This window comes from Erinaceus europaeus, chromosome 1 (genome assembly GCF_950295315.1).
Source record: "Erinaceus europaeus chromosome 1, mEriEur2.1, whole genome shotgun sequence".
NCBI classification, from domain to species: domain Eukaryota; kingdom Metazoa; phylum Chordata; class Mammalia; order Eulipotyphla; family Erinaceidae; genus Erinaceus; species Erinaceus europaeus.
The window spans coordinates 52,973,545-52,990,702 of NC_080162.1; the positions used below are offsets into that span (position 1 = coordinate 52,973,545).

The 17,158-nt window shown below is 38.4% G+C and overlaps 1 protein-coding gene and 2 pseudogenes across 5 annotated transcripts in view; 1 reads left to right on the top strand and 2 right to left on the bottom strand.

The window, feature by feature from the left end:
• The window catches only part of RALGAPA2 (Ral GTPase activating protein catalytic subunit alpha 2), a 322,655-nt gene that overhangs the window by 275,536 nt on the left and 29,961 nt on the right, over positions 1 to 17,158 (bottom strand). For all 5 annotated transcript variants that reach the window (XR_009548379.1, XM_060186046.1, XM_060186059.1 and 2 more), the window contains exons 2-3: positions 16,004 to 16,114; positions 5,057 to 5,109 (exon numbers count right to left, since the gene is read on the bottom strand). Coding sequence is in view for 4 of the 5 variants with exons in the window: in XM_060186046.1 (XP_060042029.1) it covers positions 5,057 to 5,109; positions 16,004 to 16,114 (164 nt within the window). In the remaining variant the exon portion in view is untranslated. The remainder of the gene's footprint in view (positions 1 to 5,056; positions 5,110 to 16,003; positions 16,115 to 17,158) is intronic.
• Positions 1 to 17,158, bottom strand: part of LOC132536841 (translation machinery-associated protein 7-like) — a 209,144-nt pseudogene that overhangs the window by 92,124 nt on the left and 99,862 nt on the right.
• On the top strand, positions 6,107 to 6,241 carry LOC132542628 (small nucleolar RNA U3; annotated as a pseudogene).

Genomic DNA, 17,158 nt, shown 5'->3' on the forward strand with positions numbered 1-17,158 from the left:
GAGAACATAGGGTAAAGCGTGGATGGGGCTGGGGTACTCTACCAAACCAAGGAACTCTGGGGTTGGGGTCCCAGGCTGGGGGTAAGAGTAAGCTACAGACACCCACTGTGTTGTAAAAACATTTCCCTCCAAACAAATGCGGTGGGTGGAGGGAGAACAACTTGTAAGGATTCAAGTAGAATCTGCTTTTCTTATTCATTTTATATCTTCACACTCTCTCTTCTACTCAATTAACAACAAAATGGTCCATACTGTAAAAAAGAAAATAGAAAGCACTAACATCATGAAAGATTTGTGTAAGTCCTTCCTATTGGGAAGAAGAGAGAAACACAAAAGTATGTTGAAACACTGGACAGTCTAGAATAAGAAACAATAAAAAAAAAAACAAAAGCCATAGAAACTAGGTACTAGTGAAATACAATTCTGCTGTTTTGTTCTGTGTGATTTGCTTCTGAAAAAAAAAAAAGGGCATTAGCCATTATGTAAAGAAAAAGGGTTTTAAATCCTGTGGGGCACCTACCCTGACTGTTGTCCTGTCTATAATTTAGCTTAAGCATTATTACTGAATGTGTACAGGAACTTCCAATTTGTTTTCATGTTTCAAGCAGTTATAAAAGATGCATGGGGATTAGATTATTATGTAGAAAACTGAGAGATGTTATGCATGTACAAACATGAATGAATGTATTTGTATATGAAATAAAATCAATACTCAAATTACTAAATGGCATATACGAAATAAGTGTATAGAGAGTGAAAGTCACTATTTGTTTCACTTTCCTTTGCACAATTCCAGGCATTGTTGTGGATGCAGTGTTTTATTATTATATGGAAAGCTATTAAAAGTCTTTTTCTGCTATTCTGAGAAAAAGAATCGAAGGCTCACTGTGTAAGTTCATTTGAAACAATGAATAACAAGAGATCCAGTGCTGAGCTCCATTAAAATAGACAGAGACTCCACTATAGGCCTGGATTCTTTGCCAGTCAGTGATGACTTTCAAATACAACTCTACTCAGCAAGACTACACACTTAAAGAGTCCTGCCTCCAATTAACATGATGTATAGGGGAGAATAGGGTGGGAAGGGAAGGAAGATGGTGTATTGGAGGCTTGCAAAAAAATCCATACAATCTATCATCTTCAATTGTGAAAGAAAAACAAAAGCTAGTAACCTCTTATTATTCCCCTTCTCCTATCTGCCTTGAAAGAAGCCCACATCATTACTGGTACTCTCTGTAGCTCAGTGCTATAACTTGCTTCTCATGTCCATGCTATTCCAACCCAAATTTATACCTAAATAGAGGGATGGAGGAGAAACAGTGAATATTATCCTGGAATGAAAAATGAAAGTGTTTTCTTTATCTGGAATGGGGCAGGGAAGTGGGGATGTATAGGAAAGTTGGAGGATGTGAGAAGGAAATTAATATTGTGTAATACTGTCACTGATGTTTTGCCATCGCCAAGCCTTCACGACTCTGAGCCAACTTCTACAGATAGAAAGGGAGACAAAAAAAGGGAGAGAAATATACCATACCACAAAAATTCCCACATTGAAATGGGGGCCAGATTCCAAGAGGGGTCACATCTCTAACACAGCAGGCACCTTGATGAGTTATCTTGTTGGTCCATAAAGATATATTGAAAACCATGGTTAAATCTTAGAAATAAAATAGACTATAAAAGGCAAGTTATAGATGATTATGTATCACATGATATTAACTACCTTTGGAGTAGGGCACCAAAGTAAAAACCCTGGGTTGAGGGTGAGGGTGGATGTTTAGCTTCACGGAGCTGGGGGAGGGGAGGCACAGTTTTTTGGTGGTGGGAATGGTGTTTATGTACACTCCTATCAATTTGTAGTCATATAAATCACTATTTAATTAACATGAGAGGGGAAAATTGATTGTATGTCTCAAAGCTTTTATATCACAGACGGAGTTTTTTTTAATATATAGGCTGAGTCTGTGATATGTTGACCCTCTTAGACCAGGGAGAACAGAAGCAACCGGTGGCACAACTATATACAAATAATGTCAAAAGACATAAATTATGGTGATGTTGTATATGATACAGCAAATCCTAACAAAGGAATTTTTCAAAGTTAACCCAATTGCCAAACAATGTGATTATAGCAATAACTATCTATTCTCTTCTTAAACCCTAAGATAGCAGGAACCTCCTGCTTCCTCTTTAAAGCCTCTATTTCCCCCAATCTTGGAACCTCTAGGGTGGGGCTACTTTCCAGCATGGTTCTCTTAACTCATACCAAATGATATTGCATCTGCCGATCCCAGCCTAATCAACGCAATGAGTACCACCTCAGCATGCTTCACTTCAGACTGTGTCCAGAGACGTCAGGCATGGAATGTCAACCCTTCACCCTCATTAGTCAGGTGAGACCTTTCCTTTCATAGTATTCTCAAATTCCATTCCAGGAGGTACACTTCCTAACAAAATCCCAAAACCTAGATATAGACCAGGTCCCATAAGATAGGACATATGTCCACATGTATCCATAAATTAGGCCAAAATATATACCTGAAAGCAAATAAACACAATAGTCTGTAGTGAGTCAGTATCAAGTTCATAATGAAATAGTGTCTACTTAGACTTAGATACCCTCCTCACCTACTTCCTATTACAGTTTTCTCACTCACTCCAAAGCTAACCTCATCAAAGCGAGGACTGCAAAAGCTGAATAAGGGCAAGACATTGGCATACTTTAAGGATGACTTTAGTCACTATCAGGCCACCCCATCAGCTAGGGCCCTAGTCGGGGAGTCCTGAGATTCCCAAACAGACATGATGGGCCTAGACCTCAAATAGATCCCTCTTTCCATTGTAACTGGTCATTCCTAGTAGGAACAACAAAACAGACCCCTTTGTGGGCCCCCATAGCACCTTGCCCTCAACTTGGATCAACAATGGTAGAGAATGTTCCATCCTCTGAAGGGAGGCTGCATAACATACTCTATGCTACACCTGAGGAAGATGGGTCCTGATAATTGGGGCAGCTTGGAATGTTCCTACTTATGATCACAGAATGTGAGCTCAGATCTACAGGGATGCCGAGGTCACATAGGCTCCTAAGCTGAATATGATCACATCAAATCAGTGGGGTTTACAGTCAACAATATTTATACACATTTCCTATATTTGTGAGCTATTCTCTTCCCTGATCCAGCTTTCTGGTCCTTCTGCCAGCCATGACATCATCTCTCCAGACAATAACTAGGATCCACCTGCATATCAGATTTCAAGCTCAGACAAAAAAGGAAATAAATAAAAACACTAGTATAGCCACAGGCCCTTTGGAATATAACTAAAATATGCCTTTTAGCTATCTACAAAACAGAGACACCCCCCCCCCCTTCATCTGCACTATTCCAGCCTTTAGTTCCATGACTGGTCAACAATTTGTTTGGCTTTGTATGTTAACTCTCTTTTCAACCACCCGGTTCCAGATGCTACTAGCATGATGCCGATCAGACTTCCCTGGACAGACAACCCCACCAATATGTCCTGGAGCTCCTCCTACCAAAACCCATGTTCAGTGGGGAAGCAATTACAGAAGCCAGATCTTCCACCTTCTGCATCCCACAAGGACCTTGAGATCATACTCCCAGAGGGTTAAAGAATAGGAAAGATATCAGGGGATGGGATACAGAGTTCTGGTTGTGGTAATTATGTGATGTTATACCCCTCTTATCCTATGGTTTTGTCAATGTTTCCTTTTTATAAATAAAAAATTAAATAAAAAAGATTAACTTCATTATATGCAAAACCAAACCTACTAAATTCATTGTTCAAGGAGAAAAATACAAAAGTAAATAAATGGGTTAAAATCATTTTTAAAAGAAAGGACACAATAAAAGTTGCTTTCTTCAGAAGAGAAAAGGGATGAGATCAGGAGCACCTAAGCAGCTTCACATTCTTAAAATGGGTAGGGAGGAAGTGTCAAGAATAGGGGTTTTACTATCATGCTTTACAAGATGTGTGTGTGTGTGTGTGTGTGTGTGTGTGTGTGTGTGTGTGTGTGTGTGTGATTCTTTAGCAAATGTACAAATCATTGCACAAGTAAAACAATTTATTGGATGTACTCAAATAAGTGACACTCAGCACATATTTAATTAAAGTTTGTATTAAAAACAATTCATCTACAGAGCTTTTACTCCCAGGAAATGTAATAACCACCTTAAAATATGCAGTGAATCAATGTGTATTAATCCAGAGAGAAAGCACTGCTCTCAAAGAAGAAAAAAGGAACAACAGATAGCAAGCATCAGCCATGAGCCAAGACCTGGGCTGAAGGTTCCCCACATCTGCTTTATTCTATATGCCCGGTTTATGAAGAGAACTTCCTCCTTGGCCATCCCCTCCAACCAGCTCGACAGCAAATACACATTAGGTGGCTTGTTTGGTTTTTTTTTTTCTTTACAATCATGAAGCTGTTATCATATCAACCTAAGCAAATGTTTCTTCAAAGTATATGTATTCTGAGTTTAGTCCTCAAGAGATCAGTTATCTGGCTAGTTGTCTAATACGTTTGAAAAGAAAAACTTTCATAGATGAAGAACTGTATCCAAATATCATTTTAAATGAGTGAGTCATTTTAAGTGAGTGCAAAGACATGTACAAAGACTGCATCCTTACTAGTATTCAGAAAAACACATATACAAAACAGCGTGTTTTTTCATGTGTGGCTAGGTTAAAAAGACATATCATCTCTACTGTTGGTCAAGGAAATTTTCATAAGACTTATTTGTAAGCTTACATATAAGTTCATGTATAAGTTTACATATAAGTTCACATGGCCTTTATAAAAGAGTAATATGAGAATATAAATTAGTATTTAAAATGAGCATATTTGCTCATCTAAACAATAACATCCTCCAGTGTTTTAAACCAAAAAATTACAAGATTGTTTTTACAGCATTATTTGTAAAAGTGGAAGGATAGTTTATCATTTCTATTCACCCCTAAGTGAAATTATATACTTAAAATATCACTATTTTACAAGAATATTAAAATATAAATGAATTAATAAAAGACTTACTTCAAAAAGAAAAAGGATAGAGTCCAGCTCCTCCCGTTGTGATTTATTATTCCCTGAAACAGATTTTTTAAAAGCAGTTATTATCACAACCTATAAATTTCAGGGTATCAGAAATTGTGTCAAAATCTTACAACAGCTCAGAGCCAATGTACATTCAATTATTCAGAAAGGCCATGAAGTAGTATAAAGCTTGTATTAGGAAAGAACATGGACAACTAAGCTAGACAGCGTGGGTCCATATCTGGCATAGCTTTTCCTTACTAACTGCTTACATATAGCTCCCATGATTTCCAAGTTGTTATGAATCTATGACCAGTAATTTATTCACTTCTCACTAAATTCAGCTTATGGCAGAGTGAAGAACAAAAACAAGGAGTTCTAGTTCTGTGATATGAATAGGCTTAAAGCATTAGAAAATATAAAAGTCATGTACCCCTATGAATAACTACATGCTGTCCTTTCAATGATGAAAATACAATAATAATAACTACACCTACAGAAACAGTTAGCATGCATTGTTCAGAATTTATGTACCAAGCACTATGCTAAGTGTCATCTAACTTAGGAAGAGGTAAATTTTTCTCTACAAAAAAAAGCAGATAGTATATAGTTCAGGTTTTACAGGCCTTTCTTATACCACTACTTCTTCTGGCAAAGTGCAAAAGCAGTTCTAGACAATACACAAAAGAATGACATTGCTATATGTAATAATGCATTATAACAGGCAGAGTGCTATAAACTGTGGAAACTGATCTAACTAGATCCAAACAGTCCTTTGAATTAATCATTTACTCATGGATGAAATACTAAAGAATCTAGAGAGATCCAATTTATCCTGAAGCTCAAGAATACAGATGTGAATGAAACATAACAAACCCTGCCCTGCAGAAACTTACTTTCTGGAAGGACGAGGTTTTCAATACATGAAAAAGTGACAAAAACAAAAGGAAAGTCAGATGAGGAATGTCAAAAAAGCACGGTGTACAATTTTGGCTACAGAAGTGCAAAATCCATCTGAGCAAAGATAAAGGTTTCAAAGAGTAAGCTGCGAAGACTATACTTTCAGGGATCATTTCTATAGTTTGTTATTCAAAGAGTAAGCTGCATGGAAATTTGGGAGAAAAGGAAATAAACAATATAGAAACTGGGATGGGGAGAAGATATGTTCCTTGGAGAGGGATCAGGAAGTGTTAAGTCCCTATGGCTGAACAAGTGTGACATGGTCAGGAAACGAGAGGGCCTTTATGGCTAGACAATGAGAACAGGTACAGTAGATAAGGCCCAAAAGCAGATGGGGTATAGGAGGGTAGGAAGGGAGGATCTGAGGTCACTGAACTGACTTAAGGAATGGAAAGGCATTTGTGGGTTTGGGGTCCTGGAGAATCTTGGTTTACATATTTATAAAACACCATTCCAGCTGCTTTTTTAAAGAGAGAGGAAAGGTACAAGCATAAATGAAGAATGTCAACATTATCAGCACAGCCAAGCAGAAGAGGCCAAAATCCGGAAAGTATTTTGAAGATACATCCAATCATGCTAAAACTTTGGCCTGAATAATTGGAAAACTGAATCTATCACAGTTAATTTTACTATTTTCACTTCGTATTTTTCCTTTATCCTTTCATCTTGGTACATTTTCTTCTCTATACATACCTCAACTAAAACATAGAAAGGCAAGAAGCTTTAGTCTTTTTCCCTATTTCTGTTGGTTCTTCATTATGATCGTTTACAAAAATGAATAGTGTTCCCCTTCCATCAAGAAATGTCCGTATTTCTTACACTTGAGATGCCATGTGATTTGCTCTGGCCAGTAAGATACGAACAATTGTGAAATAAGAACAGGTCTGAAAGAGGTGTTCATTTCTTGAGTCTGGAATCCTGAAGTCATCAAGTAAAGGAAACATGTCTGCTTGGGGCAGGAAAAGAGAAGCCATGTGAAGGGGATTTAAGAAACCCTAATCAATAGTTTACCCATCTCAAAACACATGAGTGAGGTCTTCTGCCACTAGCTTATGTCAGAGGCACACGGTAGTATAAACCAAAATTTACCAACAGATTCAGAAAACCATAACTAGTGACAGGTTGTTGTTTTAAGATACTCCATTTGTTTGTACGATTTTTTTATGCCTCAAAAATACATATTCAAAAGATCAACTACATTTTTTTTTTCCTAAACGATAAAGGGAGCAGGGGTCAGGCAGTGGTTCAAGCTCCGGGTACACATCTGCAGCAGGGAAGCTTCACAAGAGGTGAAGCAGTACTGTAGGTGTCTCTGTCTCTTTCTCTCCTTCTCTCTCTTCTCTTTGTCCTATCAAAATAAATGAATAAAGTTAAAGAAGATAAAGGGAACAAAAGGTGAAAGAAAATAGGAGGAAGAACTCTTTGAAAATGGGTTTTTAGGTCATGGACCTTTTGGTGTTTTTATTTTTTTTATGTGGGATTTAATTTTTTTTTTCTATTTTGACAGCATGTAACATCACACTTTTCTCCTTACACACATTGTAAAAGAAAGCAAAGTGGAGCAAAGCTAGGAAGCAAGATTAAAATCATATTATTTCATATTGGGAATATCTACCAATTTAGAAAAAATATTTAAAGTTCAATATTTATATTAATGTATAAACCCCGAAGAAAAATATGAGTATCACATTAAGAAAAATTTGTTAGGAGTCTGGGTACATGCCGATATATGGTATGACAACCTATCATAGCTTGGAATATTCTGAAAGATTCAGCCATATAAGTTACCCTAAGTTTCTTCCCCATCATGCTTCGGAATTGTACAGATGTGCAGACGCAGTTAGAATTTCTATATCCCCCAAAATATTAAACAAGATCTTGAACAACCGGATACAACAGCACATCAAAAAGATTGTTCATCACAACCAAGTGGGATTCATCCCAGGAATGCAAGGCTGGTTCAACATCCATAAGTCAATCAATGTCATTCACCACATCAATAAAAGCAAAGCCAAAAACCACATGATTATCTCAATAGATGCAGAGAAAGCCTTTGACAAAATCCAACACCCATTCATGCTCAAAACTCTACAAAAAATAGGAATAGATGGGAAATTCCTCAAGATAGTGGAATCTATATATAGCAAACCTACAGCTAACATCATACTCAATGGACAGAAGCTGAAAGCATTCCCCCTCAGATCAGGGACTAGACAGGGCTGTCCACTGTCACCGTTACTCTTCAACATAGTATTGGAAGTTCTTGCCATAGCAATCAGGCAAGAGAAAGAAATCAAAGGAATACAGATTGGAAGGGAAGAAGTCAAGCTCTCACTATTTCCAGATGATATGATAGTATACATAGAAAAACCTAAAGAATCCAGCAGAAAACTACTGGAAGTTATTAGGCAATATAGCAAGGTGTCAGGCTACAAAATCAATGTACAAAAATCAGTGGCATTTCTTTATGCAAACACTAAATCTGAAGAAGAAGACATCCAGAAATCACTCCCATTTACTGTTTCATCAAAATCAATAAAATACCTAGGAATAAAGTTGACCAAAGAAGTGAAAGACTTGTATACTGTAAACTATGTGTCGCTACTCAAGGAAATAGAAACTGATACCAAGAAATGGAAAGATATCCCATGCTCATGGATTGGAAGAATAAATATCATCAAAATGAATATTCTCCCCAGAGCCATATACAAATTTAATGCAATACCCATCAAAGTTCCACCAAGCTTCTTTAAGAGAATAGAACAAATACTACAATCATTTATTTGGAACCTGAAAACACCTAGAATTGCCAAAACCATCTTGAGGAAAAGAAACAGAAATGGCGGCATCACACTCCCAGATCTCAAACTATATTACAAAGCCATCATCATCATCAAAACAACATGGTACTGGAACAAAAATAGGCACACAGACCAGTGGAACAGAATTGAAAGCCCAGAAATAAATCCCCACACCTATGGACATCTAATCTTTAATAAGGGGGCCCAAAGCATTAAATGGAAGGAGGCTATCTTCAATAAATGGTGCTGGGAAAACTGGGTTGTAACATGCAGAAGAATGAAATTGAACCACTTTATCTCGCCAGAAACAAAATGGATCAAAGACCTGGATGTTAGACCAGAAACAATCAAATACTTAGAGGAAAACATTGGTAAAACACTTTCCTACCTACACCTCAAGGACATCTTTGATGAAATAAACCCAGTTGCAAGAAAGACTAAAGCAGAAACAAACCAATGAATATCAAATTGAAAAGCTTCTGCACATCCAAAGAAACTATTAAACAAACAAAGAGACCCCTCACAGAATGGAAGAAGATCTTCACATGCCATACATCAGACAAGAAACTAGTCACCAAAATATAGTAAGAGCTCAGCAAACTTAGCATCAAAAAAGCAAATGACCCCATTCAAAAATGGGCAGAAGATATGAACAAAACATTTACCTCAGAGGAGATCCAAAAGGCTAACAAACATATGAAAGACTGCTCTAGGTCACTGATTGTCAGAGAAATGCAAATTAAGACAACATTGAGATAACACCTCACTCATGTAAGAATGGTATACATCAAAAAGGACAACAGCAACAAATGCTGGAAAGGCTGTGGGGACAGAGGAACCCTTTTGCATTGCTGGTGGGAATGTAAATTGGTCCAGCCTCTGTGGAGAGCAGTCTGGAAAACTCTCACAAGGCTAGACATAGACCTTCCATAGGATCCAGTAATTCCTCTCCTGGGGTTATACCCCAAGGACTCCATAACACCCAACCAAAAAGAGGTGTGTACTCCTATGTTCATAGCAGCACAATTCATAATAGCTAAAACCTGGAAGCAACCCAGGTGCCCAACAACAGATGAGTGGCTGAGAAAGCTGTGGTATATATACACAATGGAATACTATACAGCTATCAAGAACAATGAACCCACCTTCTCTGACCCATCTTGGACAGAGCTAGAAGGAAATATGTTAAGTGAGCTAAGTCAGAAAGATAAAGATGAGTATGGAATGATCCCACTCATCAACAGAAGTTGAGAAAGAAGATCTGAAAGGGAAACTAAAAGCAGGACCTGATCAAATTGTAAGTAGGGCACCAAAGTAAAAACCCTGTGGTGAGGGGTAGACATGCAGCTTCCTGTGCTGGTGGGGGGTGGGGGTGGGTGGGTGGGGTGGGACATAGTCTTTTGGTGTTGGAAATGGCTTTTATGTACACTCCTAGCAAAGTGTAGTCATATAAATCACTAGTTAATTAATAGGAGAGGGGGAAAATTAATTGTATGTCTCTAAGTTCTTAAAACACAGACTGAGTCTTTTTTAATATATAGGGTGTGTATTTGATATGCGGACTCTCTCAAAAGCCTAGACCAAGTAGATCAGAAGCAACCAATGGCACAGTTACATACAAGATACTGGGTACTATACAGCAAACTCTAACAAAAGGACTTTTCAAAGTTAACCCAATTACCAAATAATATGATGAGAACATTAACTATCCATTGTCTTTTTGAACCCTAAGACAACAGTAACCTCCCATCTCCACTATAGAGCCTATATTTCCCCCAGTACTGGAACCTTAGGATAGAGCCCACTTTCCCGCATGCCTCTCCCAATCCATATCAAATAATACTGCATCTGCCAATCGCAACCTAATCAATGCAACGATTGCCACCTCAACATGCTTCAGCTCAGACTGTGTCCAGAGACTTCAGGTGTGGAATGACAACCCTTCAGCTTCATTACTCGGGTGAGACCTTTCTTTTCATTGTATTCTCTAATTCCATCTCAGGTGGTTCACTTTCTAACAAAGTCCCAAAACCTAGATATAGACCAGGTTCTGTGAGAGAGAGCATATGTTCACACGTATCCATAAACTACTGCAAAATATATACCTGAAAGCAGAAGTACACTAGAGTTTGCAGTGAATACCCCCCCCCCAACACTTCCTCTCCACTATTCCAACCTTTGGGTCCATGATTGCTCAACAATTTGTTTGGCTTTGTATGTTAACTCTCTTTTCAGCCACCAGGTTCCAGATGCCATCAGGATGCCAGCCAGGCTTCCCTGGACTGAAGACCCCACCAATGTGCCCTGGAGCTCCACTTCCCCAGAGACCCACCCTACCAGGGAAAGAGAGAGGCAGACTGGGAGTATGGACCGACCAGTCAACGTCCATGTTCAGCGGGGAAGCAATTACAGAAGCCAGACCTTCCACCCTCTGCAACCCACAACGACCCAGGGTCCATGCTCCCAGAGGGATAGAGAATGGGAAAGCTATCAGGGAAGGGGATGGGATATGGAGATTGGGTGGTGGGAATTGTGTGGAGTTGTACCCCTCCTACCCTATGGTTTTGTTAATTTATCCTTTCTTAAATAAAAAATAAATTAAAAAAAAAAAAGAATTTCTATATCCTCTTGATTTTACTTCATTTTGCCTCAACCACTTGTCCGAATACCTTATAGCATCAGTCTGTTTCCACACCCTGCAAACAGGTAAATGCATCATTCAAAACCTTCCTATGGCCAAGCTACACATTAGATATAATCCTCTGTTTCCATCATCAAACTTTTTTTAGAAGAGAATTCTCATATGCAGCCATTATATCTCATCTAAGTTACTTCATTGTTCTCTTCTCAGTTTCTCACCTCACAGCTCATGTATAACTTTTCTTTAATAATCAGTGACAATCTCTTCCATTAGTTAACTTTTTGTAACAAAAGTCATTGTTCACCTTTAATTTCTTGAAATTCTGTTTTGTTTTGTTTTTCTTTATTGGGGGGATGAATGGTTTACAGTTGACAGTAAAATACAGTAGTTTGTATGTGTGTAACATTTCTCAGTTTTCCACATAACAATCTAACCCCCTCTAGGTCCTTCCCTGCTATCATATTCCAAGACCTGAACCCTACCCACCCCACCCCTACACACACTCCAAAGTATTTTACTTTGGTGCAAGACACCAACTTCAGTCCAATTTCCGCTTTGTGTTTTCCTTTCTTTTCTTATTTTTTCCACTTCTGTCTTTGAGTGGGATCATCCCATATTCATCCTTCTCTTTCTGGCTTACCTTATTCAACATGATTCTGAGCTCTGAGACAAAACTGTTTCCTAGCAACTCTTCCCTTTTTTCAACTCCTGTATTTATCTGCTGGATGAAAGAATCCACCCCAAAATTCTAATTTTTCTCCTTTCACAACACACATTTTCTTCTTTGGCAATAATTTCACCTTGATCCCAAGCTCCAGCCTCTGTATTTTACTAATAGCCAAAACCTACACCTGGGTACCCTATAGGCTGAAAAACTTCACTTATCTTCTTACTTTCTAAACCTAGTTTCCTTCTAGAGTTTCCTACTGCAGAATTGGTGACTTATGAACCAAATTCAATATCCTGAAAGCATCTTTGACTTTGCCTGTTTGCATCCCCTTTCCTTATATCTAAGTCTCATGAAGAGAGTGCACATTCAAGCTTAACACTTTCTCTGCACTTCACAGTCACCTCCCTGGATTGGAGCTCACCAGTTCCCATATGAATGAAAAAACCAGCCTCTAGTTTTCCTACCTCTGGCTCACTGACAAAACAACAAGATACTGTCTTAGTAGCGAACATTTCCAAGAGTTGTAGCCACCAAAAAAAAAAAAAAAAAAAAATTCAAACTTGCTAACCATGAATCCAAGCCTTCTTGTCAGTCAAGCATAATTTGATTTCCTGAAAATCTCTTTCCCATGTTTTCTGCTTTCTCCACATGTGCCCTAAAAATAGCCTCCCATGAGCCTAGACCTCTAATACATTCCTCTTTCCAATATCACTGGTCATCTCCATCAGGAACAATATCATAAACCCTCTTGTGGCCTCTACAGAACATTGCCCTCAATGTAGAACAACAGTGGTAGAAATTGCCCCACTCTCTGAAGGAAGGCTGAGTCAATATACTCTACTACTCAAGGAAGACTGGTCCTGAAATGAGTGCAGCCTAGAATGTGCCTAGCTATGACCTTAGAATTCGAGCTCAGACTGACAGGTATGCAGAGGTTACACAGGCTCCTGTGCTAAATATGAATAAACATGGGCCCTAGGGCACATGAATAGGGTTTACAGTTAACAGTATTTATATACTTTCCCCATATTTGGGAGCTTCTCTCTGTCCTGATCCAGCTTTCTAGTCCTATCCTCAACTCTGACACCATCTTCCCAGACAATACTCCTAGCCCACCTGCATGTTGGATGTTGGATTCAGTCAAAAATTAGTAAAGTCATGGGCTCTTTGGAAGATAGCTAAAATAGACTTCCTAGGTTTTTCCAACATGAAGACTTCAAATCTCATCTCCTATATTTTTACCTTTAGGTTCCTGATTATTAAACAAATTGTTCTGCTTTATATATTAGTGCTTTTCAGTCATCAAGTTGCAGATGCTACCATAAAGCCAACATGACTTCCATGGGCAGAAGATCTCACCAATGTGTCCTGGAATCTCACCTCCCCAGAGCCCTGCTCCAATAGGGAAAGACAGAAATAGGCTGGGAGTATGGATTGACCTACCAAAGCCCATGTCCAGCAGAGAAGCAATTATAGAAGCCAGACTTTCCACCTTCTATTCCCCATAAATATCTTTGGTCCATGCTCCCAAAGGGATAAAGAATAAGGAACCTTCCAATGGAGGGGAGGGGATATGGAACTCCGGTGGTGGGAATTGTATGGAATTGTACCCCTCTTATACCACAAGCTTGTCAATATTAAATCACTAATAAAAAGTTATTTTAAAATGCATAATATGTTATAAAATATATTTATTATAATATTCTTTAAAAAATAGCCTCCCTGCCTTTGCTCATGTTCCACTCTCTATCTACAGTGTCATTTTCATCCACCTGAAATCCTACATCTCCTTCAAGGTCCCTTCATAAGTTCTGCTCAGCAAAAATTTATCTCCTTCTCTCAACAACCACAATATTTTGAATATTTCTCTTTTACAGTATACATGACTTTCTAACTTGCTAAGCAGTTAGTGATGTAAGTCTTATTCCCAGAGCAGTTTATAACTATTAGAATCCGTCCTCCATTAACATATTTAGGATATAATACTCTGAATTTCTCCCAGGGATTTAGCATAGTGTTTTTACGAACAAATATTGAATGTGTGGTTAAATAAAATATTAAATGTAAAAGAGACATTGAACTACCAGTGTCAGGTTCCACATGGTAAGGCATGTTTCAGGATGCAAACATACGTATGGTTTGGGGGTTAGGCAGTGGCATATCTGGTAGAATGCATGTATTACACATTACAAAGACCCTGGTACAAGCCCTCCACCCCCATCTGCAATGGGGGGGGCTTCATGAATGGTGAAACTATGTTACAGGTCTCTCTCTCTTTTCTTCACTCTCAACTTACCTCTCTCTCTGTGTATATATGTGTGTGTGTGTGTGTGTGTGTGTGTGTGTGTGTGTGTATACACACACAGAGAGAGAGATATAAAGATAGATATGGTTCAGATCAGGTATATAAAACCCTCTCATCTACAGGTAAGCAAAACAAGACTACTGGCAACATAGTATCTGTCTGTTAGTTTAATGAAAGAAACATGAAACAGAACATTGCTTCTCAAACTTAGTAAAACAGGAGCAATCCTTCAAAGGTCTTATTAACACAGAGATTGCTGAGTTTCACCTGCCATTTCTGACTCAACAGGTTTAACAAGTGACATCTATTCTACTAGTTCAAAAATATTGTTCTGAAAAATCACTGATCAGAAAAATGAGTTCCAAATTAATCAACCTGAAACCTGGGTAGAAATATACCTGTACAATTAAATGATCTGTGATTTTTACATCAGTAGTGGAAAAATATGAGGACAGGGTTTTCTCAGTCCTAAAAATGAAGATAGCCCAATGGACAACCCAATCTCTGGAGTCTTTTCTTACCTTAAAACTCAGCAATTCTGACAGAGATATTCAGAAGTCAACCAGAATTACTGCATTTCTATTCAACATAGTATCTATTTAAAGCTAAGACAGAAATAGACATGCCAACCAGGAAAGATTTCCAACACAGATTACATGAAAATAAAAGAAGCTAATAGTAATGGCAACTGACACTTACTGAATGCATACTATGTGCCAAATTCTGTCCTGAAGTCCCTAGATACATACTTAATGATGAAAGCAGGGATGTGAGTCAGAAGGAGGTTAAATAATTGCCCAGGAAAAAATGACTAGAAGGCTCTTTGAAAAAACACCAGACTATTCATCCAAAGGAAAATGTGCACTGTGACTTTCTTGGCTTCGTTTCTCAAAGAATATTTTATACATGCATATATGGGTACTACTACAGTCATTCACTATATATTAATAACAAATGTGGAGGGGCTGAGTGGTGGCGCACCTGGTAGCATGCATATGTTACAGTGCACAAGGACCCCGGTTCAAGCCCCCAGCTCCCACCTGTAGGGGGAAAGCTTTGCTACTGGTGATGCAGTGCTGAAGGCATCTCTCTTTCTCTCTCTCTCCTTTCCCTCTTGATTTCTGGCTGTCTCTATCCAATAAAGATAATAATTTTTTAAAATATCAAATGTGGAAAAATATGCAAAGCTATAATAGTGATTGCCTCTAAAGAACTAGATGGGAGTTCTGCACAAAATGGATACTTTAGTTCTCATTTCAAATTTTTTAAGTAGAACCTGTATTTTTTTTTCTTTTTTTACACTGTGCATGATATTACTTTTCTTTTTAAGTAAATCATTCTGGTGGGACTTATGCTTTCTGTGGTTTTCTTCTCCCCCTCCCCACACTGAGCTCATTGGCTGTTTGATTAATAACTGTATGAGGAAAAGCTCAAGTGAAACAAACAAGCTAAGTAAGCCGCTGCATCTCACAGCTCTGCTTGTCAAGAAAGAAAATTTGAAAATGTATAAAAATGCATCAAAACCCTAAACAATAACTGTTATATAGGGGGCAAATGCCCAAATTCTTACCTTTTAATTTCAAACTATTTTCCAGTGTTATAAAATTTTCATAGAAGATGAAATATATCTGAGAATAGTTGGTCTCAAAAAACTGCTTAAGATCACTTGCATCCACATTATCTGAAAAGAGAAAGATTCCATTTAGGTCAATACCTTCTCAGAATTAACCATCTTTACCCCCTTATAAGGCAAAACAGAACAAAGAAAATGCTATTCCCCCATCATTTATTCTCCACCTAAGATAATTCTCTAATGTACTTGGCATACCTCCTCCACTCACACCCATGCAGGAAGTAGACTGATTCAAGGAGATCACAGAGCCATGGGACGCAGCACTTACAGAACTGCTAGAAGCAAGAGATTACTTGTGGAGGGACAAGACAGCTTCTTACTAGGGGATGGGGAAGTAAAAATACCTGGAGACTTGTAGGGGCTTTGACATAGGTGATAAAGAGGGGTGAATTTGAAGAGATAGTTCAGTTTGCTAGACCATAGACCTGCATCCCTCTTTCTCTCTTCTTCCACTCTTGTTCATTCTCTCATATTAATTAATTAATCTACTCTCAACACAACTTTACACATATTCCTTGGCAAACAAGACTGTACCATTTATAATTGGGTCTTGACGAAAATGTTAGCTTTTTGAAGAATCTATTGACAAACCTTAGGGAAAATTAAATACTTTCCTGTGGATAGGTAAAAAAAGCCACTTGGATAGTGTGTTGCTTTGCCATGTGTACAACCCACCTTTGAATTGGGCCCCCACCACACTGAAGGAAGTTCTGGTGCTGTGCTTTCTTTCCCTCTATCTGTATCTCTACCTCTACCTTTCAAAAATCTACCTCCCACCAGGTTCTAGATGCTACCATGATGTCAACCTGACTGCCTTCGGCAGAAGACCCCACCAATGTGTCCTGGAAGCCCACCTCCCCAGATGCCTGCTCCACTAGGGAAAGAGAGAGACAGGCTGGGAGTATGGATCAACCTGCCAATGTCCATATTCAGTGGGGAAACAATTACAGAAGCCAGGCCTCCCACCTTCTGCACCCCATAATGATACTGGGTCCATACTCCCAGAAGGATAAAGAATAGGAAAGCTTTCAAAAACTTCGAGACATACAATTAATTTTCCCCCTCTCCTATTAATTAACTAGTGATTTATAT